The sequence below is a fragment of the Vulpes lagopus genome, chromosome 6, assembly GCF_018345385.1.
Source record: "Vulpes lagopus strain Blue_001 chromosome 6, ASM1834538v1, whole genome shotgun sequence".
Taxonomy (NCBI): Eukaryota; Metazoa; Chordata; class Mammalia; order Carnivora; family Canidae; genus Vulpes; species Vulpes lagopus.
The window spans coordinates 93,761,221-93,784,141 of NC_054829.1; the positions used below are offsets into that span (position 1 = coordinate 93,761,221).

The following is a 22,921-nucleotide window of genomic DNA, read 5'->3' on the forward strand; positions in this document are numbered from 1 at the left end:
ACTATTTAGGTATGCAAATGACATTTTTCTATTGTATTGTACTGGTAAATACTACGAATTCACATTTTTCTAGAAAATGAGCCTCTCAGAGCCCAGAACATTAGGCCTACATTTACAGATTAAGGCTTATTTATCAATTTATTTTCATTTTTAAAAATTTATACTTTTAAGTTTTAGTAAAATAAATAAATAAATAACTAAAACAGACTTCTTCAGAGTAGTTGGTCCTGGAGGATCCTGAGGGGCCTAATAAGAATACTGGTGTCCCGTCTGTTGCAGTGTTTCTAGATTGAGGGTTTTAGCTGCAAATGAATTTAAAATGGTTCTAAGAATGAAGCGCTCGATCTTTTAGTAAATGTTAGCAGTTTGAAGATCTGCAGAGAGACAGCTTGCCATCTTTTAAATTTTCCCAAGTGACACTACATCTCTTATGCTTCAGAAACTAGAAATTGAGGCAATAAGATCAAAAGCCAGTAGTGTTTAGGAAAGTTTGGTATTGTCTGTGACACAGCCTGATAAATGTGCTGATATATTTTCCCTTCTTCGTGGAGGGGAAATAACGTGTAAATGCTTGAGAGTCCAGGGAGTGTGATGCAAAGAAAAAAAATTCTTGGGAATCAGGAGCTAGCGAGGTTCTTCCATAGTTCCCCACAAACTTTGGTTAATAATGACTTTTTGTCCCTTTTCTGTTTGATAGTTTCTTCATCAAAACTGGGCTTACTGCTCTTTTTAGTACCACTAGCTTCTCTTGTGGTAATTCTAGTGAAACCTCCAATAGAGGCTCCACGTTGTGCTGGCAGCAATTTCACACACAGCATCTTGTTTAATTGTCAACCTATTAAGCGACAGTAGCTCCACTACATCAGCATCTCTGGGCAGATCTCTGGTTGCAGTTGCCTGTGCAGAGGCATGGCTCCCCAGGGGCCACACTGCACATTGAGGCCCTCCCGTCTTGGACATTCTCCCAGGAGATGGGGAATAATAACTGGATCATGTTCTGAAACTTTCATGTAGCTGCTGGGATTATTTTCAATTATTCCCTTTGTCCTCTTATTAAATAATACATGTTATGTGGTGGATGAAATGGTGCTCAGAGAAAGCTTTGTTATAGATCCTACTTATTGAAATAAAACATTTTCCTCTCTTTGTTGGCCCTCTTTTTCCCCCATTGTTTGAACTTGCTCGTACATCAAAAAAAACCTGCAACACTTGATTTAAAAAATACCATCTCAAACAAACCACCTTGGCATGTCCTCATGCCAGTTTTAAGAGCCAAGCTATTGAAATGTGAAGGGGAAGAAGGTGTTTCATAGACATTTAATAGGTACCTAGCAATGATTTAGAGTTTACGATTGATCCAGTATCAGTGCAGCCTTGTATGTTGCAGAGTCACTTTGCCCTCTTCCCTGGGTTTTTACCCGTGCATACGTAATGTAACTGTTGGCAAGAGATATTTTGCAGGGAAATGTTATTCCCTGAAAAGATATCCCTTCCTCCCTTTACCTAAAACCCTGGCTCAGAAATCACTTTGATTTGGTGTGTGTGGAACCTTTTCATTGCCTATAGTGCTTTGCTTTTTCCTCAGTGATACAAATGAAGTTGACATACCACCCAACACCCGAGTTGGCACCAAACGCTATATGCCTCCGGAAGTGTTGGATGAGAGCTTAAACAGAAATCACTTTCAGTCTTACATTATGGCCGACATGTATAGTTTTGGACTCATCCTCTGGGAGGTCGCTAGGAGATGTGTATCCGGAGGTAAGTAACCATGATACTGTGGGATCTACTACAGATCCTTGCTTTCTGATCAGAAATCAGTGTCCACAACATCAGATTTTCTTTTATTTTCTACCTTATTTCTGTTGATGCAATCACAGTCCTCCCAGGAAACAGTATTTAACAACTTAGAATTATCTTTGCTTCCTTCTGGCTGCTTCTCACCAACCTGCTGGGCCCTATCCCCAGCTCTGATGCCCCACTCACTGTGGCTTCCTCTCTGCAGATTAAGATAGAGCCAGAATTGTGGGGTGAGATACCCATTCTTTACCCTCTGCTCCACTTGACTTTCTGTATTTCTTCTTCACAAATAGTTTGAAAACATCATTTTTTTTTTTTCAAAAGGAAATGAAAGCATCAAGAATATTACCACTGGTCATGATAATTTTCTTGCAAACAAGGATTTCCTAGTAAGACTACATCAGAAGATATTAAATATTCAGAGGCATTATTATTGCTCATAGTATTTGTTTATTGCTGCATCATCTGTCTTTAAATAGATTCCAACAACTTTTAGGTGAGAAGCTGAATCTTAGGCCTTCAGCATCAAGTACCCTGTTTATGGTTATACTCATGGCTATGCTTGGCTAGAACCCACACTGCTGCTGCTGCTGTTTATCATGGCCAGTTTAAACTCACTTTTGTGAAATATTGAGCTTGCCCAAGGTTCTGAAAGCTTAGCGACTGCATTTTGGACCTGCCATTTATTATCCATGAACCTCTGACAAGTTACTCAGCTTTGTTCTAATTCTTAAGAAGGAGGTGGATTAAAGAGAATTAAAAACTTCCTGGTACATAAATAGCATTCAGTATATCTTAGCTCTTACTTAAAATTTTCATTTTGGTTGGTAGAGGCTTAACTTATATTTAGATTCATACTTATATAGGGAAGAGAGACAGTTAATCAACAGGAATTTATACTCAGATCATGCTGCAATGACACAATGCCTTCTAATCACTTGGGGAACTCTGAGCCTATTCTAAGCTTAATTTAAAATAGAACACATTTCCTCTAAAGTGAGAGAACTCCAAAAGGAAAGTTAACATGAGAAATGTTTCCTAACCAGATAGCGAATAAATCTTCCATCATCTATGAAGAAGAAAAGAGCTAACCAAGATATAAATTAACTAATTGTGCCTTGTTTCATGTTTTGTCAAGAGGGAATGAGCCTAGTTTTGAATAATATGCTCACTTACACTCATGATAAGTGTATAGCAGTTGAAGGAGTAGTGGAGTGCAAGGTTACTTTTCTGATTATGTTTTCCTGAACGTCTAAAGCAAATAGGGCCACAAGATACCTATATTTGGAAGCCTGCAGGTCAGAATACAGGAGAAATGATTCTTCGCTCAAAAACAAGCCAACCTCAGACACACACACACACACACACACACACACAGGATTTGAGAGGTACTAAGGTGTTGCCTTATCTCCTTATGAGATTGGTAGGTGTTTGTCAGAGATGTTAAGAGTCCCAGCTCTGCCCCATACCAACTATATGGCCTTGGACAAGTGAGTGAATCCCTCAGAACCAGGTTTTCTCATCTGGATAACATGGATAATAATGCTGTCTCAGAAACATGTTTATAAGAATTTAGTAAGATAAGTTGTACAGCACACTTACCGCCTTGCCTGGTATGCACCAGGCTCCTAACAAGCAAGTTTGGTTTATCTTTCCAGAAAGGCAAAACACACAAAATTCTATTCTCCAACACATTCCTTTATGAAGATGTTGGAAGTTTTGGGCTTGTCTTTCTAGTCTAGGTACTTTTGGATGAAGTAGTTACATCTGGATGTAGATCTTCTAAACTTTGAGGAAAAAAAAATAAAGGATTCCTGAGGTTTCAGACAACAATTAAATGGCAGCCACTATGGGAATTTTGATAACTTAATGCATAATAAGGAGAAAGAAGTAAGGTCTATAGTTTAATGATAGATTTTGATTAATTCGTAACTTTATGTGATTGGCACTTGTGTCTGTTGTAATGTATACACCCACCCCACCATGATATATCAATTTAGCCAGGTAATGGCACCAACAGTAGGCACTGAGGAAAATATGAGAGGAATAAATTAGACATGGTCCTTGCTCTCCAGGTGTCTCCAGAGCTGTTGTCTTGAGAATTAGAAAGGGAGGAAGAACTCAAATGAAGTGAGCATCCCCCATGGGTTAGGCCCTGTGCCTTTAGTATCTCCTATAGAATCGGTATACAATGGAAGGAACTATTAACATAGATACATATAATTATGCCCTGTGGTCTCATGAGAGACAGAACAATGGTGAGTGGGAATGGTCTGAAGAAACTTTTCAGCCTTCTGGTCCTTTATATATGGGATTGAGTTTGCAAGAAAGGGTGTAATACAGACTCCAGATTTTGTCAGAGTAAACCCCAGCAAATTTAATGATGCGCTGGATAAAATCTGCCAATTTGGTAGTATCATCTTGTTCAGATAAGAAGCAATAACATTTCTATAATAGATGATTTTGGATAGGGAAGAAAGGTGCTCCAGAGAGATTGTTCAGAGTGGCATTCTATTAGGACAGATGCTGCTTATAATTATTGTGAGGAGTAAATCAGATAGGGTTGCAAAGAAGATCTAAGCAGGCTACTTTTCCAAAGGACAAAAGGAATAAGGTAGAATAGATACTAGGGAAAATGAGATGGAGTTTGTCATGATAAGGGCCATTTTCCTAAGATGACATAGACTTGTATCTCTTAACCTTTCTTTCAACAATACCTATTTTTTTTGGTGGGGGGGGGGATGCCTGTGTGGCTTAGCTGTTGAGCGTCTGCCTTCGGCTCAGGGCGTGACCTGGGGTCCCGGGATCGAGTCCCACATCGGGCTCCCTGCATGGAACCTGCTTCTCCCTCTGCCTGTGTCTCTGCCTCTCTGTGTCTCTCATGATTAAATAAATAAAATATTTTTTTAAAAAACCCTATTTTTTCTAATAATAATGTATTATTTGTAGAAAGTTTGGTGAAATACAGAAAATTTAATGAAGAAAATGGTAAAAGACAGCTCTTACACCTAAAAAAATCATAGTTAATATTTTTAGGTGTGTAAAATTTTTAAAATTTTAAATGTGGAAAGATGCATTCTTATGATTAAGCAGGAAAAAATGTAAATCTCACATTTTGTTCAAGTAGGATACACTGCCAAATTTATTATGAGATTCATAATCTCATATTGCAGTAATAGAAACAGTCACATATTATGCAGTATGAGTTTGGGATGTGTCTGCCAAATTTGCATTGAGATTTAATGTAGATTTTTTTTAAATTTGGCATACAACACGTTTTATAAAATTGGAAATAAATTTGAGATACTTGTTTTACTTAGCTTTGGGAAATTAGAAAAAAGGTTTGAAAACCTGTAATAATATGTTTCATCAGGTTTTCTATTTATATTTTTAATTAGATTAAGTGACATTTGGGCACATTTTTTTTCAAGACTTTATTTTGCAGTTTCTTAGCTTGAGCTTGAGTACTGATAGAACTTTTCTTTGAGAATAGTTTGTGTATTAGACTTTTATTTCCACCTCACAGAAAATATCGATAGTAATAATAATTTAAAAACAACCCCTATTTTCAGGTATAGTCGAAGAATACCAGCTTCCCTATCATGACCTAGTGCCCAGTGATCCTTCTTATGAGGACATGAGAGAGATCGTTTGCATCAAAAAGCTACGTCCCTCGTTCCCCAACCGATGGAGTAGTGATGAGGTAAGCTTTGACCTAACCATGTGGCTATGGCCAATTTCTAAACAGACTTTACGCTCTTTGCCAAGATTCCAGATATTAATTACAGTAATCCTCCTCCTTTGTTTTGATGGTGGTGGTAATGGAGCTTCCCTGCAGTCGTTGATATGGTGCTAAGTGTAATATGTTAATTTGTCTCTTCCTTTTTTTCCAATTTGAGTTTGCTACTTCTAAAGTATATTGGGTGGGTTACCACCTCGCCTGTACAATAGGTAACACTGTTTCATTTATTTGTGATGTCCTGACGTTTGCATAAAGGATATTATTCCTCTGTGTGTGTCTTTAAAGCATCGTGAATTTTCTTCATGACAGACCAGCATCCAACATTCTCTCATCTCTTTGAGAGAAAAGATAGGCATCTGCAGAATCCAGTTTTCTTTACATAGAAGGGAGAGAGGTATAGTTGGGCTGTCTGACTGTGCCATGGATCTTTGTGAATAGGGATGATGGGATGTGCTTTGAAGAAATCCATATTCAACCTGGCTCTAAGGGTACAGGGGTGAAACCTAAACTGAAAAGGGGCTGTTCAGAAGGAAGAAATGAGTTGGGGCGGGGGGCTTACCTTTCTTGTCTCATCTCCACCTCCGCATCCTGCCCGTCCATCCTCCAAGCTTGCAAACTCACCAAGTCCTGGAGGGCTCTGGCACGCTGGGACATTCAGAGATGAATTTGAAGCGTCCCAGGATAAAAAACAAACCCCCCAAAACCCACCTCATCAAACATGTGCCAGAGCCAATGCAAACAAGTGGAAAGAGCACCATTGATAAGCTAATTCTTAATGTTAAATGCATTTAAAAATAACCTTTGGTTCATTGGTTTTGTGTCTCGTTAACTGAAATGCTAAATAATGCATATGTTTTCCAATGAGCTATGCAGAAAACTTTGTGAGATGCTGGAATTATATTATTTTGAAGGTGGTTATGGGCATTGGTATTACTCAGAATCCCTTCACTGAGGATTTCTAATGAAGTGAAATTGTGCTCTTCCACAGGAAGACCAATAATTGATGTAGCACAGGAGAACACAGGAGAAAGTTTTAGCGAGGCTGTGCACAGGTCATTAATCTTGTTAAATGGTACAGTGCGATGCTATTATTGTAGAAGACAGCTGTGATTTAGGAATAACCATGTTTGTTTGAATAGTATGGAATTAGATAAAAGATTTAAGCTTATCAAATGTTATAAACAATGTAGGAGTGTGGAGTGGAATACAGACTCCCTGGGTATTTTTGTATTTGTTTAATACCGACTTCAAAGACACTCTTCTGCAATCAGCAAAAGCCACCTGCTTGCTACTGTCATAAGGAAGACATGAAAATCTGTTTTAGTCATTTAGGATTTGCATTAAAAAAGAATTTTTATGGAATTTTATCTGCATGGTTTTAGGAGTCTCTTTTAAAAATATATTCGAACTTCAGAGATCCCATGCTAGCAGCCATGTATCTCCAGCGGCAACCGTGTAGATAATCCATTTCTCTAGTGTAACTCTGTTTTCCATTCCCTTCCCACAGTGTCTGAGGCAGATGGGAAAACTCATGATGGAATGCTGGGCTCACAATCCTGCATCAAGACTGACAGCCCTGCGTGTTAAGAAAACACTAGCCAAGATGTCTGAGTCCCAGGACATTAAGCTCTAATGTGAGGGGAAGAAACACGCATCTCTGGAGAAAGCCAGTAGATACTCTCCTGTTTGTGGGCAGGGCAAAAGATGTTCCAGAAGCATCCACAGTATAAGCCTTGAATACCATCCTGCTTCCTAGTGGGTTCAGCCTCACCTCTCAGGGAGCAGCCTGGACAAAGAGAAGTTTCCAGAGACACGTTCTCATCGTGTCTGTCTGTAGGAGGGAGGAAACGCTTGGGTAACTTGTTCGTGATATATGATGCATGTTGCTTTCTAAGAAAGCCCTGTATTTTGGGATTGCCTTTTTTTTTTCCAAAAGATACTTTAATTTTGCCAAAATAGAACAAATAATGTAGATGTTTTAAGGTTTATACTATTAATAGTTTAAATGATGACAACAAAAGTTCTTTCCAGAAATTCTGCTGGAAGGTAAATTTTAAAATATCTTTTTCCATTAGTAAAATTTTGTTGCACTCTGCAAACCAAAAGACAGTCTGTGAAGTTGGAGCACACAGAGTGGAACTCATCTGAGAGTCTCCCCGCTTCTGCCTCCCCAGACCACTTTGGCCAGCCCTGCATTTAGGGGCCGCCACAGCAATGTGAATGCACCTGGGTACAAATACCACCTGTCTGGGATCACATTTTGAGATTCCTTCAGGTAACCTTTTGTAGCTTCAGACGATATGGAACAAATGAAGGTTTTATGTAACTCTGTTAGAAGTAGTAAGTGTCGATGGTATTCTTCAGAACCGCTTTGTGTTTCTGATTCTTTTAAGGCATTTCTGTCATGGTGAAATTCTTTCCTTTTCATTAAACACAGACAAAGGTGTTTTTATGTGCGAAGAATTGACCCATGCATGTTTTTGATCTCTCAAATGAAAGGATCAATAGTAAATAAAATTGCCATCAGTTGTGTTGAAAACAAGGCCCTTTAAAATAGAGATCATTTGCTCCTGTGTCATAAGAAAAATGGCAATAGGATAGAGGATGAGGTTAGGGGTGCAAATGGCCTGTTTCTTACAAATGCAGAAGAGCCAGTCTCAGAAGCACTGAGGAGAAGGTATGCATACCTTATTTTGTATAGATAAGGACAGTTTCTTCTGGTAATTGTCTGTCTCTTTTGTGTCTGAGTGAAGAGGAGAGAAAGCATGCCAGGTTAATTTAACTAAATTTTAATTTGAAAATATAAGTATAACCTCCAGGTGGGACAGCAGAAGGAGCTAGTGGAGGCCACAAAATCTTATGGCTGCTGTGATTTATTATTCTAAAATAGATATGGATGGAGCATGTACATCTTAAATGATAATTTCACATCTTAGAGGAGTGCTGACTCAATTTAGTTTATTCTCGTGATGTTCAGTTCACTTTTTAATTAATTTATTTTTTTTCTTCTCTGTGGCACTTGTGCAAAACATCTCCTCACCTACCCAATTCTGTGGGGTTTTAACTTTGAGAAACGTGAGTCAAATCATTGACAGAGCCAATATTCCTTAGCAACAGGAACATAAAGCTCAAGATTGTGCACACCCCTCTCAACTGTATTCATTATATTTCCTTACTTTATTTCTTCTGTTTCTTAGTAATTCTTTAGTGTTTAGAAAGAATTGGGAAGTACTTCTCCTTGGTCTTTTTAAAAACGACGTTCCTTCCAGAATACTCCAGGGGGCGGTGTTTTATAACACATTTTCACCACTTGGTGCCTGAAGGATGAAGGGGTTTTGAAAATATGACAGCTGAAAAATGAGAAAATATTCTCCTTACTTCTGAAGGAAGGCTTGCAGCTGGTGACTTGTTCTTCCTGAAAACATCTTAGAGCACAGAGTGGCTGTGAGCTGTGTGCACGGTTTGGGAGAACAGAAGGAGAACCGATGTTGTCCATTCTAAGCATTTACTTCCTAGTGCTTCATAGCTGTATTTTTTGTTTGTAACAAAGAAAGGTTTTTCTCAGCCCTTGAAAAAGGAACAAAATATCTGTTTTTCAAAGATCAAAAACAGCTGTTTTAAAATATACCTGTAATCAGAACACTGCAGATTTTTCTTAACCCTTGAAAGGGAACAAAATTTCTGTTTTTCAAAGATCAAAAACAGGTGTTTCCAAATATACACGTAATCAAATCACCTGAAAAGCAGTGTAAACAAACGTTCCTTTCCCCTGTGTCCAATGGTATTCTCTGTGATAGCTTAGCAGGGAATATGTGCGTAGAACTATGTGTGATAATCACCTGAGCCATGGACAGAAGTTTCCGTGCCTCTAATTAGATAATCTACAAACAAATGAGTAAACATAGACACCAGTTAAGTGGTAACGTGTTTGTGTTCCTTGGTTTTCCCTAAATTTAAAAGAGGTTGGGCTTGCTTACCACTTTGATAAAAATTTGTGTTCTTTTAAGTAAATTTTTATGTAGAGATAACTTCAAATCAGAATATCTTGTGGGGAGGTGATGATTTGAAAATAAACTAGAGTTTTAGAGAGGTGTTGGTTCCAATGAAGGAAGAATGGGAAGAAATTAAAATAGTGTCCAAATTTCTTGTATATTTTTAGTTGTTTTGGAAAAATCTATAGCTTACTTTCTAATTCTCAATCTGATTTACCATGAACATTTAAAAATCATTCTTGAGATATTAAAAAAGATCCACCTAGTTATTAGTCTTTCAATGAGATAGAAATTTATGAGTAGAGTTTTCTCTGTATTTTACCCAAATCCTCCTTACGTAAGGAATACTAAACTGCTTTTAAAAGATACGACCTACTCACTTCCAAATAATCCTTGTCGGTTTTTAAATTTTTAGTAGCTCAGAAGTGAATTTTAATTTTTTGTTTTGTCTTTCAATAGGATAAGGGGGAACCTGGAAGTTAATGTAGTCAATGGCTTCCTTTCAGGACTATTTCCAAGACTTAAGATTTTCTCCTAATCACTCCCTCCCATTCAAGGGAATCCGAGAATATCAGTCGTCAGCTAATACAAGTTGTGTCTGCTAAGATGTTCAGGTCTATAGTTTATGTATGTGTGTATATATTATATAAGTATATATGTATATATAAATATTATGTTCAGTTTGGGGTCTGGCACAACTCCATTATGTGGATTAGAGATAAACTATTATGGATGATAAAGTACTAAATGAAACATAATATTTATTTATGAAAGTGTGTAGTTGGTTAAGTCACAAGTGACAGTGCGATGAACCTTGTGTATGAGGAGACAGGCCTCTGACCTCCCACACAGCACCGTTCAGAGGTCACTTCGTGACCGTTCTTTTTATTCTTAAAACATAAAGCTTCTTAGAAAACATGCCGAGATTTTATTTACAGGGAACCCTTCGACACATTTCGATTGTTGTGTGGTCAGGTATAGGAAATACTGAATAATGACAGAATTTCATGCTCCTAAGAGTCATGCATATTCATTCGAAGTGACAGTGCTTTATGTTGTTGGTCTGTTCTGGTTCTTCTGTTTGTGAGCGAAAAGGCACTGAAAGGAGCCTAATTTTTAAACTTGAATAGTCCTGGAGTTGTATCTCCATAGAAAACCCAGTCACATAGCAGTGGGAATGAAAGAAGTGGTATCAGAAGTGATTTAATTTAGCAATTATGATTCCTCTTGTAAAACAAAACAAAAAACAATGGCATATTTTTTTGGAGAAAAGTTGGCAATATATAAGGGGTTTTGTTGTCTGTCTGTTTCAAAAGAAGATTCATTTGTGTTCTTTTGGGGAACCAGTGCCTTATTGAATTTGTATATACTGTAATTATTCAGGACTAGGGAACAAACAATTGTATTTGTTACAAATTGTATATGGCTTTGTTTTAACATTCCCCAAAATAAAATGGTTTCTTTCTCCCCCTGGAAAGAACATGTCTGTTATCTTATAGTAGCGCCTTTTTCCCCGCCGTTGAAAATTTCCCATTTGTAACCGGCAGGAAGGCAGCCATGAAAGGGAGCGGTACAGGTAAGTTTGTATGTTTGGTGGTGGGAGAGCAAGAGAAATAGCCTGGTGGCTTCTCATTTTGCTGTAGTTAGGCACAGCTGTCTTGAGAGTGAGAGGAAAGGCAGGGAAGTCAGTGGTCTGAGAGAAGGGAGACAGAGGGTTGTGGGTGGTGCCGAGGGCCTGGTTCGCTGATGAGACCAACTGTGTGGCCAAGAGTATGGCCTGTGTGGAGCCCATGTGGAGCCTCTCTCATCCCCTCAGTTGTGTGACAGTAGGCCAATGTACGCCTCTCAAAGACTCCATTTATGTCCCTAGATGGTGAGAATAATGTCAACATCTGAGGCATGGAGCGCCTCTGAAGACGAAATAATCCATGCATCCCGCGTGAAGTCAGCACTCCGCTGCTCCTAAAGATTAGCTCTTAGTACAAAGTCATAGGGCCACCTTTCTGTCAGCTCCCAAAATGTAGGCATCAAGACCACCCCAGATGGATCCATTCAGGGTTGAGGGTTTTCAGGCCTGTGCAGCAATGGATCATGCAAAACACGGCTCACCATCATCTGGGAGATGGCTGACGTAGCCCAGAGTCGGGTAGGGATTGAAGTGGAGGCAGCTGGTGGGTTGAAAGAAACTAGGTCTAAGCACAAAGAGCCCTGCTGGGGTTGACTGAGAAGGGGGCTGTAGCCCACATCACGCTTTGGGGGTGGGGGTGGAGCAGGGAGGCTCAGGACAGGCGGGAGGGTGTGATCCCAGGAGGGAGGATTTCGGTAATGGATGAGATTATCCGTAATGGAAGAGGAACACAGAAGTCAGGGCTGCGGATCCATCTTTGTGGATCCTGGAGGTCCCAAGGAGGGTGGGATCCTAAAGAAAGGAACATGGCACGGCCAAGTTCTCTAGGGCTGCGGGGGAAATGGGGCAGTCTGTGAGGGCAGAGTAGAGACTGGGGCCTGGCAGGCCTGATGGGCCAAAACGCAAAGCAGTGGGTTCCACGCAAGGCCAGAGGTCTGGAAGCAGCAGGACGGTAGGAGAAAGACCACGACTCTCCTCCCAGCTGTGAAGTGTGTGGGTATGGAGGACTGAGGCTGTGCTGTTGCCCTGGAAACGGTGTCAAGAGAAAGCCCTCTGCCAAGGGTGAGGGGAAGTGTTAGGTGATCTCCCCATGGAGTGTGAATCTTGGAAGGCAGGGTAAAAAGTTAAGTTGCGAGGAGATCTGTTGGAGACTGGATCAGGAAAGAGGAAACCCAGAATTGTTTGGGCACAGAGCGCCTAGAAAGGCTTGCATCTTAGTTCCCGGGGACTCAGGAGTTGTCATGTGATTGGCTGTGTTTAGCCAGTTGCGCTTGTGCCAAGAGAACTCAACCCAGCACTGGGATTCAGATCAACTTGGCTCACATTCCACGGTTTTCACTTTCTCACTTCTGTGGAAGTACACAGTCTGAGCACCATTTTCTCCCCGAAACGGGATAAAAATACCCATCTCATAGGGCTCTTAGGAGGAACAAATGAGACGAGTATGTGAAGGCCCCCCTCCAAGCACACTGCAGGTGCTCCTAAATATTGCTTTTCCCTACTGATAATAGTTCAACAGGATACTATAAAGCTAGCGATGGTCGGAAGAAGTCACACTTTGCTGCAAGCACACTTCTTCTACCCTCCCTACGCCCCAGTTCTGTACGCTGTGGGCATTCATAGGACTTCAAGGCACGTGGATAATACATCCCAGCTGAGGAGAACAGTCTTCTCTTGACACAGGTCATTTTCTAAGGTTTTTTTTTTTTTCTAGTCACAACAGCGACATACAGATGACCCCATTCTCAGAAGGACTTTTGTTTCTGGAAAGTCATATCTACTCTAGGTTCTCATAATAATTCAGCTGCAGAGACCTCTGGGACTGAGGAGCATTCTCTGCCTGGTGCCCTTATGATGGCAGAGAAGGCCCCACACAGCAGGAGGCCAGGCCTCAGAGCTCCCTAGTGACCCCGACCCAGGTAGGGTCTCAGTGCCCGCACTGACCTGTTTGGAAACTCTTCTAGGTTTGACTTTCCCAACAGAGATCCCAGCTACCAAAGCTCCAAAGTAGGGGTCAGTGGGTAGTAGGGGGGAGTCTGTGCCACCCCGTGCTCTTTATGAAGTACTGTTTGGTTCTTCAATTTTATTTTCATCTTTTTTGATGAAGTTGAATTCTCTAGCCACAGGATCTGGTTTACGCATTGTCACCACTTCCCTAGAACTGACAAACAATTGTGACCCTCACTTTAAGGGCCACCTTAAATTCTGCTTGGGTTTTGCAGTCCCTCTCCACTGCACACTCGGGGCCTTCTGCTTGCTCAACCTCCAGGAGTGACCAGGGGTCCTGTGCCAAGCTGAGCATGTGTGTGGTGGCATTTGCTATAGCTCTGGGCATGCAGGGTTGCTGGGCTCACCTTTCATTTCCTCCCCATCAGTGCAGTGCTTTGCAAACTTCATTTAAAAGCCAATCTCGCAGGAGGAGGGCCTCATATTCTTTTTATCCACAAGCTCCCCGGGGCCTTCTGATGCAGCTGTTCCGAGACTCTGGTTCTCCCCACTGACTGCTCATCACTATCACCTGGGGGCATTAAATGCTCGTAACAACCACACCCTGGATCTAGAAAATCAGAATCTCTGGGCCTGGGAGTCAGGCACTAATAGTTTCTAAGGCAACTTCCAGTGCGCAGAGAGGCTTGAGAAGCTCCCATTCTAGACTCCGGTCCCCAGGAGATGTGATTTCCAGCCTTGCAGAATCCAAGAGCTTTTTTTGTGCTACTGAAGAGACACAGGGTGACTCTTCACACAGAGGAGTGTTTGTTATAAAGAAACAGAGGAGGGGGGGCCCAGGTGGCTCAGTTGGTTAGGTGTCCGACTCTATCTCAGCTGAGGTCTTGATTTCAGGGTTGCGAGTTCAAGCCCCGAGTTGGGCTCCACACTGGGCATAGAAAAGAAAGAGAAACAAAGGAGGCAACACTCTCTGTTGCTTATAAATATAATTTATTACCTGTTTAAAAATTCTTTCTTACATTTTGTACATGTTGGCTGACAGAATAAATGCAGGCAATTTACAAACCAAGGGACTGCAGGAAAAAATGGGGAGAGGCAGCAGGGAGAGAGAAGAGGCACACCCAGAGCTAGCATCCCTCACCTCCACCACACAGCGGCATGGCGGATGGGATGCCCGGAGAGCACTCCTCCGCCAGGAAATTTCTTGAAAAGGAATTGCATAGAAGATACAGCAAGAGGGAACTCCACAACAACAAGAAAAGTGTTCCGTATCTGAAAAGCCAAAGTTGTGTTGTCGTGTTTCAAAAAGAAAAAAGTGACAAAGCACAAAATCTCAATCTGACATTTCTGCAGTTGAACTGTTCCAAAGGGAACAGCAGGTGGATGACACAGGCTCTTCGACACCGACGCCTGGGGATCTCTCTCTGGCAAACATTACCTGTCTTCTTTAGAAGGAGCAAAGAGGAAGGTCACCAACTTGCTACAGCTCAACATTAAACTCGGTGAACACATCCAACACTGACATCCAACACACACACACACACACACACACACACACACACACAGTGATGATATTCCCTGCAATTGGGCTGAAATGCATTCTGTCTGGGGGGCGAGGGCTCCACCACCAATGGCAGGTCTAGGGAAGAGCGAAGGGGAGAATGCAAATCACTCACTCAACTTGTTCTGACTGCCATCCTCTTTTCGCCCTAGGCCAGGAGGGGTACACATTTGAATTCATACCCCTATGATGGCATCACGTGAGACTTTAAGAATATAAAAAGGCAAAGGCATTTTCCACTGGCTGTTGATTTCTTGCTTTTTAAAGCTGTTCTAAGACAGGTTTGTTTTAACATGTAGAAGATAGCTCAGGTTGTGATTCCTGGATGTGGCCTCACCATACTGCTGAGGTTCACAGGTCAAGGGCTCATGGACTCCTAGGCTATTGCTCAGTGATCACCTGCCTACAGTTCACATTCTGCACTCCAGAAATGAGGGTCCCTCCCCCCCCGGGTCAGTGCCATCAAGTTCAACAGCAGCTCTGATAGTGTCAATTCCAATAGATCTTTGGAATTGAAGGATGGCACATAGAATTTGAAGATATTTATAAGGGACCCCGAAGTCTCATGGTCTTCGGCAACTTCTAGTTTCGCCGAGGCACAAATCTGAAATGGCAAGTGAAGAGGCTGGTATAGAGCAGCAAACTCTTTGGCTGGTGGGCAGCTGACTGTATTTTGGGGCAGCTTCCTTGTTTAGTTCTCAACGACTGGTTGGCCACAGCTCTTTTGATGTTGTGCAGAGATTCCCAATTTGGGATTCTGGAAGAACTCTTCAATACCGGAGTCTCAGAACACAGCCAGCTGGGAAACGGCCTCTTAGGGTTGCATGGTTCTGGTCCCTTGTAGAGTTCCTGTTGGTTTGTACTGGTGATGCCTCCCTCAACCACTCTAAAATAGGTCTAGGGGCATATATTACATTTGGTTGAGTTGAGATCATTAATATCCCACCAAAAATTGATACAGGGAGGAGACAAGCCTACTGGAAAAGTGGGGAGCCGTGAACTCTTTTGAAGACAGATTTTTTTTTTTTTTTTTTTTTTTAGAGGCTGGATTTCTGACAATGGGAGTGACCACAGGGCCAATTACTCTGATGGGTTGGGAAGTAAATTGTCAGTCCTAGCTCACAGGGAAAATGTGTCCAGTGACCTACAATGTCATCTCCCTGCTTTTCAAAAATAGCAGGTTTCAGGCATGAATTCTGGAAATACCTATGACTCCATTTGGCTAACTTGACCTGTAGGGTCACAGGTCTACATTAACATTGGTTGCAATGTATTTATTCCCCTTATGCCTTATTCCATTAAAAAAAAATTACAGATGCAAGGGAAATCTTTCAAAGTGATAATTACAGCCAGAGATTATACAAATAGGTTTCTTAGGGTAGAGAAACAGCACTTCATTGCACAGAGGCAAAGATCTAAGGATTTTAGTCAACATTAGCTCAGTAAGGTTAAAAAAAAAAACTCACAAAAATAAAAACCCAGAGTGTAATAGTTGGTCCCATGAGGCACTCGGAAGGTAAAAAAATGTTTTATTACCTTGAGATAATTAATAATAAAAATATTTGCCTTATCGGATCTATAAAATCTAATGCTCATTGACCACTATCATCTTTACAAATAATTGGCTTTTAGCGACAACATTCTGAATCACAAAAGCTCGTCTATTCTCAAAGAAGATGGATAAAACCTAGTTTCATTTCAGCTGTTTGCATGGTCATCCTTTCCCTCATTGGCCTTGGACTTGCACTGAGGTCTCTGTGTGAAACGGGTAACTTGTCCAGAGCAACTGCTCAGCAAAAGCTAAAGCTCACATTCAACTTGAAGACTGAAAATTCAACATGTAAACTTTTTCTACTTTCTTTACACTCGTTTTGCAGGTCTTTACATAGTTTTTATTTGCTTGGCCCCATGGGGGCAGACCTTATACTGACAAAGGCTTGTGAATTCTGGGAAGTTAGTGATCACCTTTACTGGCTCCCTTCCTCACACGCTGCTGACAAAAATGGACCAAAAGCATAGCTGCTGTGGCCCTGACAGTGATACGCATGGGGATACTTAAGATGAGAGCCTTGTTTGCTCCTCTCCAGAAGTAAAATGGATTCCACCATCTGAATGCTTACTTTGAAGGTATCTAACTTATAGGAGAAATAGCTTTAAAAAAATCACAAAATGTCTAAATGTCTAATTTCCAGAGTGTCCTAAACTCAGACTCCATGACTTCTTCCTAAAGAATGGCTCTACTGTTTGAAAGTTGAGAGAGTAAATTCTCTAAAATAATTGTATACATGAAAATGGGTAATGGTCATACAGTTTAATATTGGATACCTGACCCAAAATGTTGTCCTGCCTTGGAAGACCTTATATTGATCATGTTGAGGATGGGGATTTTTCCTTTTAGTGGAGGTGAGTATCCACGTTCGTGTCCACACAGTTTGTGAAAAGGCTGTTAGCTGTTACATGTTTGTCATCACCGTGAGTCCAGTCACCAATTCTGAATCTAATGTCTATTCCTTCCAGATCACTCTAAGGAAAACTGAATGAATGTGGTGAGAAGAAAATGAAAATATGATGAAACCTCTGCCCTTAGACAGGCAAACTCAGAAGAAAGGAAGCTTCTTTCTAGTCCTGGATTAGTAATTACAATTCTTGCTTCCTTAGATACAGTTCTCTCACTTGCATCTATAAAACATTTCAAAGTGAATGCTTTCTTACATTTCCAAAAATAAATATTAGAGAACTAAAAGTAAGAAGACTGAAAACATATAAAGCCCAATCAAAAATGTAAATGTTCAAAATGACAGCTCTTCAGAAAGTGTTTTATACAGATACTTATGTATTTCTATCATTTCTATTACCAAAAACCAACTTGAGACCTATTGTGTGTGAAGGAGTTGATAACATACTCGCTTCAGTGTAATTCTGCTATGGGTAATTTAAGTAAAAAAGTGTGACAATAAGAAAATGTATATTTGAGGTGAGAATTTACCCACATCTATCTGTCATAAAGTCCTGTTGACTCTTTAGCTATTAATTCCCTTTGTCAAACAACTTTTAGTAAATTGTTAAACTCAGGGTAGATTTTGTTGGGCACCACTAGATGGCACCATGCACAAGTGATAGGTGGTTTTCCACCCCCCCACCCCCCTCCCATCCAAATGAAGTAAGCCTGTCCTTCCCCATAAGCTATATAGAAGCCCTAGGAATCAAAGGCGGGACATGTCACAAAGAATGATGAAGTGGCTCTCTGTGAAATGAACTGTTGGGTCTGGACCTTCTAAGTTTGAGAGCAATCTAACAGCTATTATTTTCCTCCAAAGGAGAAGGAAATCAGAATTCGTAGTGAAAATTATTTGACATAAATGATGTGTTGTATGTAAGGGAGTTGCCATTCACCTGATGGGGAGCATAACAGGTTCCATGACAGATGAGTACCTCACTTATAAGGAATTAACCACTCTTCCCTTTTCACTAGGCATGGAAGTTCCTTTGAGCATCCTTCAGATTTCTAGTTCTTGATTTCCATAGATGACAGCTCCCAAACCAGTAATGATAAGCAATCTTGAGAAATTATTTCAAACTGAAGTAATGAACAAGCACTCTCTTTCCTCCTCCTCCTCTTAAAAATATCTATTTAAAAATCTTTTTATGTAGAATACAGTGTTACTATCTTTTGGTCAAATATGCATTGGTACAAACATCATCACCAAATTGTTTATTACTGCAATCTCTTCCTTTAACATTAGTGTAACATATATTTATGGTGCAGGGGTGGCCTGAGAGAGAGAGGTTATGGAATATACGCCTAATAGAGAAGATAAGGAACAAAAAGGGTGAAAGGAGAGGCTCCATACCAAAGTATCAGTAGTTCCTCAGTGATGAAGATGGAGGAATCTTGGGAATATCAAGAAGTCACCAAAATAGAAGAGAAAACATATGTGTAAAGAAGAAGGAAAAAATATAAAATGATTTCTAATTCAACTGCAGTCAGCAACCTGTAACCCTCCAGCCCAAAAGTCAACCACAGCCATGTTTTGAAGGTTCTGATTCATCCACCTGGGTGCTTGTTGTTCAGTTGTGGTTTGGCTACTGGGCTCCTGGCCCTTTATTTCTCACTTGCTGAATGATTTAAGTCCCCAGGTTAAAACAAAGAGCCGGTGACAGTTCTAAGGAAATGCCGTAGTTTACACAAAGTAGTCTTTGGACTACTTCCTAGTTAATTTTTTTTGATTTAAAAAAGTTTGATTAAGACAATAATAGAACATAATTTGCCATCCGTCAGGAAGGCAAGTGGTTCCAAGAGAAGAAAGAAAATGAACATAAAGGGATGCTGTCTCTTGGCAAGCAGCACAAAGACAAGGCTTGAAAGCCTGACAAACAGGTTACGGGTTAGAATTGTCCTCTTTCAAGCTGAGACTGTTTAGAAGGCTACTGTAGCCGGGGCAAGAGACTAGCGGACTCGTTAAATGATCCAGGTCAGAGTCCGTGGTGGTCCTCGGATTGATGAATGAGACTGGAGACATCACAGTAGAAGGCCAGCATTTTAGGACCTTGAGAATACCCACCACCTCCACCCCCTCTATTTGACACGTGAGAGAACTGAGGTTCAGGGAGGCTAGAGAACTTTCCCGGGGTAACACACCTAGACAATAACAAACCCAGAGTGAGAACTGGTTTTCCAGTTGCCAGTTCAGAGGCTGTTCCTCTGAGCACACTGCCCCAGGGGGAGTCAGTGTGCGGTCACAGAACAGCAATATTAAGAATAGTTTGTGAACTTTAGTAGAGAACACTTCCCACAACAAGACTTGGAGGAAAAAGACCTTGCCAGAGCCAGCTTAAAGAAGAGACTGACAAAGCCAGTAAGCATTGACTTCGTTTCTGGGGCAGAGGGATACAAGAAAGAGAGAAGGTCAAGGAAGCAAAGCCTGTTTCATTAAATTGGTGACCACACCCACCTGATTATGTCAGAAGGTGAGGAAGGTCTAGTCAATATCTAAATACTAACAGCACTGCTAAGAAAAACAGAATTTAAAAGAAAATCCTTTTACTAGAATACTTGTAAATACTCATCAATAATAATAATAATGATACCTTAATAAAAAAAAAAACTTCAAATTGCATCTTATAAACACACATGTGGTGAAGAAATGCTTGTTTGTGTGGCTGAACATGAATCACTGTCTTCCCTGCAATGCTACAGCTTTATTCCCAGAGGGTGCCCATCGCACCCTCAAGGAATAAGGAATCTTCCTTCTTTCTCCTTTAGGCTTAGATTCTCCACTTCCCTGATACAAACAGTAACACTGGTTCTACAAGTTCTAGAAACAGAACACCGATGGGAGGATTATCTGAGACACTTGATGCACACAATTTGTAGCAAAAGTCTGTGATTTCTCAGTAAATTACTAATCTGAAATAGACACAACAAACCGTCCACAGCTTCAACTTCAAATGATTTAAACAAAAATAGAACGAGCCATGGACAGTGTCTGCATCCCTGTCCAATTTGATGTAAACAACGTTTGTAGAAATTGGGTTTGTTAAGAAAGTTTATCCATATACCTGGATAGCAATAAAAAGCGTTTCCTAGGAAACTGTAAGATCCTGTACCACACAGCATACAGCCCAACTAAGAGGAAAATTAGGTTGATTTCTAAATTCAAGGTACAAATTTACACAATTGTTCTTAACTCCTGTGATGATGTCCAAGTGTAGAGGGCATGTGTGTCAGCAGTTGGGTCTGCTTTCTCTCTCCTGCTTGCAGTCTTGCCTGTGAAACTCATCGGTCTAGGTCTACTCTGGATTTCCTTCTCAATGGCCATGCCCTGGTCGGCCACAGACCCCCTGTGCATTCCCATCTTGCGTTTCCAGTCCCAGCATGGGTCAATACTGCCCTTCTGCTGCTAAAGACACTACTGTTTCGTGTCTTCCCATTTCTTCCAGGACAGCCGCCAGCACGCTCAAGTTTCCATCTGGGAAGTTCTGTGCTTCCCAGAGATCCAGGATTACACCAGTTGGGCTGGATTTGGTGGCAAAGTAATTCAAGTACCTGTAATTGGGAACGGGAAAGTGTGCTGAGTGGTGAGATTTACAGATCTGTTTTCTCTGCAGTTTGTACTAAACCCTTCTGTGTCTCCATTTGTCTTTTTAAAGTATCTGGTCCCCCAGGAGAAGCTGTGGTTTCCAGTGAGCCGTCCTAAAGAACTAGCACACACTTAATTAGATCAGCCCCGGACAGGAGATGCGATGCTTAACTTTGTTAACCTCAACTCTGAGTAAGATAATTTAAGAGATGAGATGTCTATGGGTCATATCCTAAACAGGAAATCAAGACACTTATGTTTTCTTTCCAGCTCAGGCTCTGATCATCTTTGACAGGTCATGCCATGTCCTGTGTTCGGTAGTGATGGCAAGAGTCCACAAAGAGGAGGCTCTTGAGCTGTCCTTATAACTCGTATCAATGCGGTGATTAGCATGTTAATTAACCATTCAGCATTAGGTCTTGCTGGACAGGAGATGAGGAAAGACAATTACTGTAAGTGAATGGATATATCATTTAGGGGGATTTAGCCCATCAGCTTGCAAAGTGGATCACAAAAGTCGATCGATACTTACCTTGTGAGATAAGCCCAGAATATCTATTCTCAACAATGTGTTTGCAAGACCATGGTGCAAGATCCAAAAAAAAGAAGCTTCATACAGGTTTGCAGAATGAAAAGTAAATGGATGGATAGGAAAACCAAACCAAACTAAACCAAACACGAATGCTGCCCTAAATCTAACAGTTACCAGCCTCGGAGCTGTATGCCTAATGGAAACCAGTCCTGAAGCCTGGCCATACCCACCTGTCCAGGTTCAGCTTATGGGCCAGCATCCTCCAGTCATGACCTCTCGTCTGTGGAGCGTCCAGGCTGCTGCAGAGCTTCTGCCGGATAGGGGGAGGGATGCTAAAAGCACCGGGTCCCGTCATGGTGGTGATGGTGCTCGCTGGGTCCAACAGAGGCAGATCGATGCCAGTAGGTTCCTGTAGTTCAGGCATAGAAACAACACAGCATTATTTCCAAAGACAAAAGCCATCTCTATTGAACCAATCAACACAATGCCTTGCTTTGAGCAATAAGAAGAAAATGAGTGCTATTCCTCTTGGTAAGAAGGCCTTCTCCCAGGCCGAAAGTGGTGACCTGGTTGAGAAGAAAAAGTGCATTCTGTGCTGAGTTTGCATAGCCTTGGATGGACAGGTTTCGCTATGGACCGGGTGAGGCGGAAGCTCTGGTGTGATACGGCAACAGCTTTTCTCTCATCCTTTTCAGGATGAAAGAGGAGAGAGGACTATCAATACTCTTAAAGGTTTAGATTTCAAGAGGTGAGAAATGTTCAAAAGGACAGTTCTTTGAGAATGAACAGATCTGAGATTAGAGAAGGCTGGAAGTTCAGAGTTTCTAGAAACTGTCTGACCCGGAGGGGAATGCCCTGGGCAAATGCCCAAGTAAATTCTCTCTCTAACCTCTGCAGAAGAAGAGTCAGTTCTGCTTTTGTTGAATCTGATGGAACACAGCTCTCCTCCAAATGGTATCAAATTAAGACTAATTTTTTTTAAAGAAAATGATGAACACAGTAGATTGCCTTAGGGCAAGCGCTAATGGCATCCTCCGATTGCTGTACACCCTTATTTTTGTTAAATCTAATTTTAGGAGAGAAAACCATAAATTGGCTCTTAAAATAGTTTCAGCTCATAAAACAGCACAAATGCAAGATCTGAATTTCATCTGCAGGAGAACCTCTAATCATTTTCTGATCACTTCTGCTGGTTGGAAAAGCAAAAGCAAATGTTGCCTGGGAACTATTAAAGCAATAAAAGAAAATCTACTTTATCTACTTTAAATGTCATCTTCCCCCCCTCCCCTCTCTCTCTCGTTCTCTTTCAAAGCAGGTAACTCTTTGGTGTACATAAGTAGTTGCTGCAGGATAAACTAGCCACACACATTTTGAATCATCATGAAGTCTCTGGTGTCATGCAGAGGGCTGAGCTCAGGGGGGATCAGTGCCACCACTGCCCAGAGTCCCCCAAATCTGGTTGCTCCTGTGCCGTAGGCATCACCGCTGTGTCCCCAGCATACTCTGTATCCTGGGGCCAGCTGCCAACTCTCACTGCTAGGCTTGTGCAATCCCACCGCATAGGGTCCATCAGGACTTGGAGGGCACATTAGAGCAACACAAATTCTTTGCCATAATACATGCGGTGGTGTTGGCTGTCA

General features: G+C 41.2%; 2 protein-coding genes across 13 annotated transcripts in view; one reads left to right on the forward strand and one right to left on the reverse strand.

Moving 5' to 3' along the window:
- BMPR1B (bone morphogenetic protein receptor type 1B) overlaps nt 1-11,001 on the forward strand; it is a 397,985-nt gene extending 386,984 nt beyond the window's left edge. For all 11 annotated transcript variants that reach the window (XM_041759650.1, XM_041759653.1, XM_041759651.1 and 8 more), the window contains 3 exons: nt 1,586-1,761; nt 5,373-5,503; nt 7,050-11,001. In XM_041759650.1, the coding sequence (XP_041615584.1) occupies nt 1,586-1,761; nt 5,373-5,503; nt 7,050-7,175 (433 nt within the window). In that variant the 3' untranslated portion in view covers nt 7,176-11,001. The remainder of the gene's footprint in view (nt 1-1,585; nt 1,762-5,372; nt 5,504-7,049) is intronic.
- Nucleotides 11,002-14,095: 3,094 nt separating this feature from the next.
- UNC5C (unc-5 netrin receptor C) overlaps nt 14,096-22,921 on the reverse strand; it is a 352,959-nt gene continuing 344,133 nt past the window's right edge. For both annotated transcript variants that reach the window (XM_041759298.1, XM_041759296.1), the window contains 2 exons: nt 21,512-21,690; nt 14,096-20,715 (listed from right to left, as the gene is read on the reverse strand). In XM_041759298.1, coding sequence (XP_041615232.1) covers nt 20,550-20,715; nt 21,512-21,690 — 345 coding nt within the window. In that variant the 3' untranslated portion in view covers nt 14,096-20,549. The remainder of the gene's footprint in view (nt 20,716-21,511; nt 21,691-22,921) is intronic.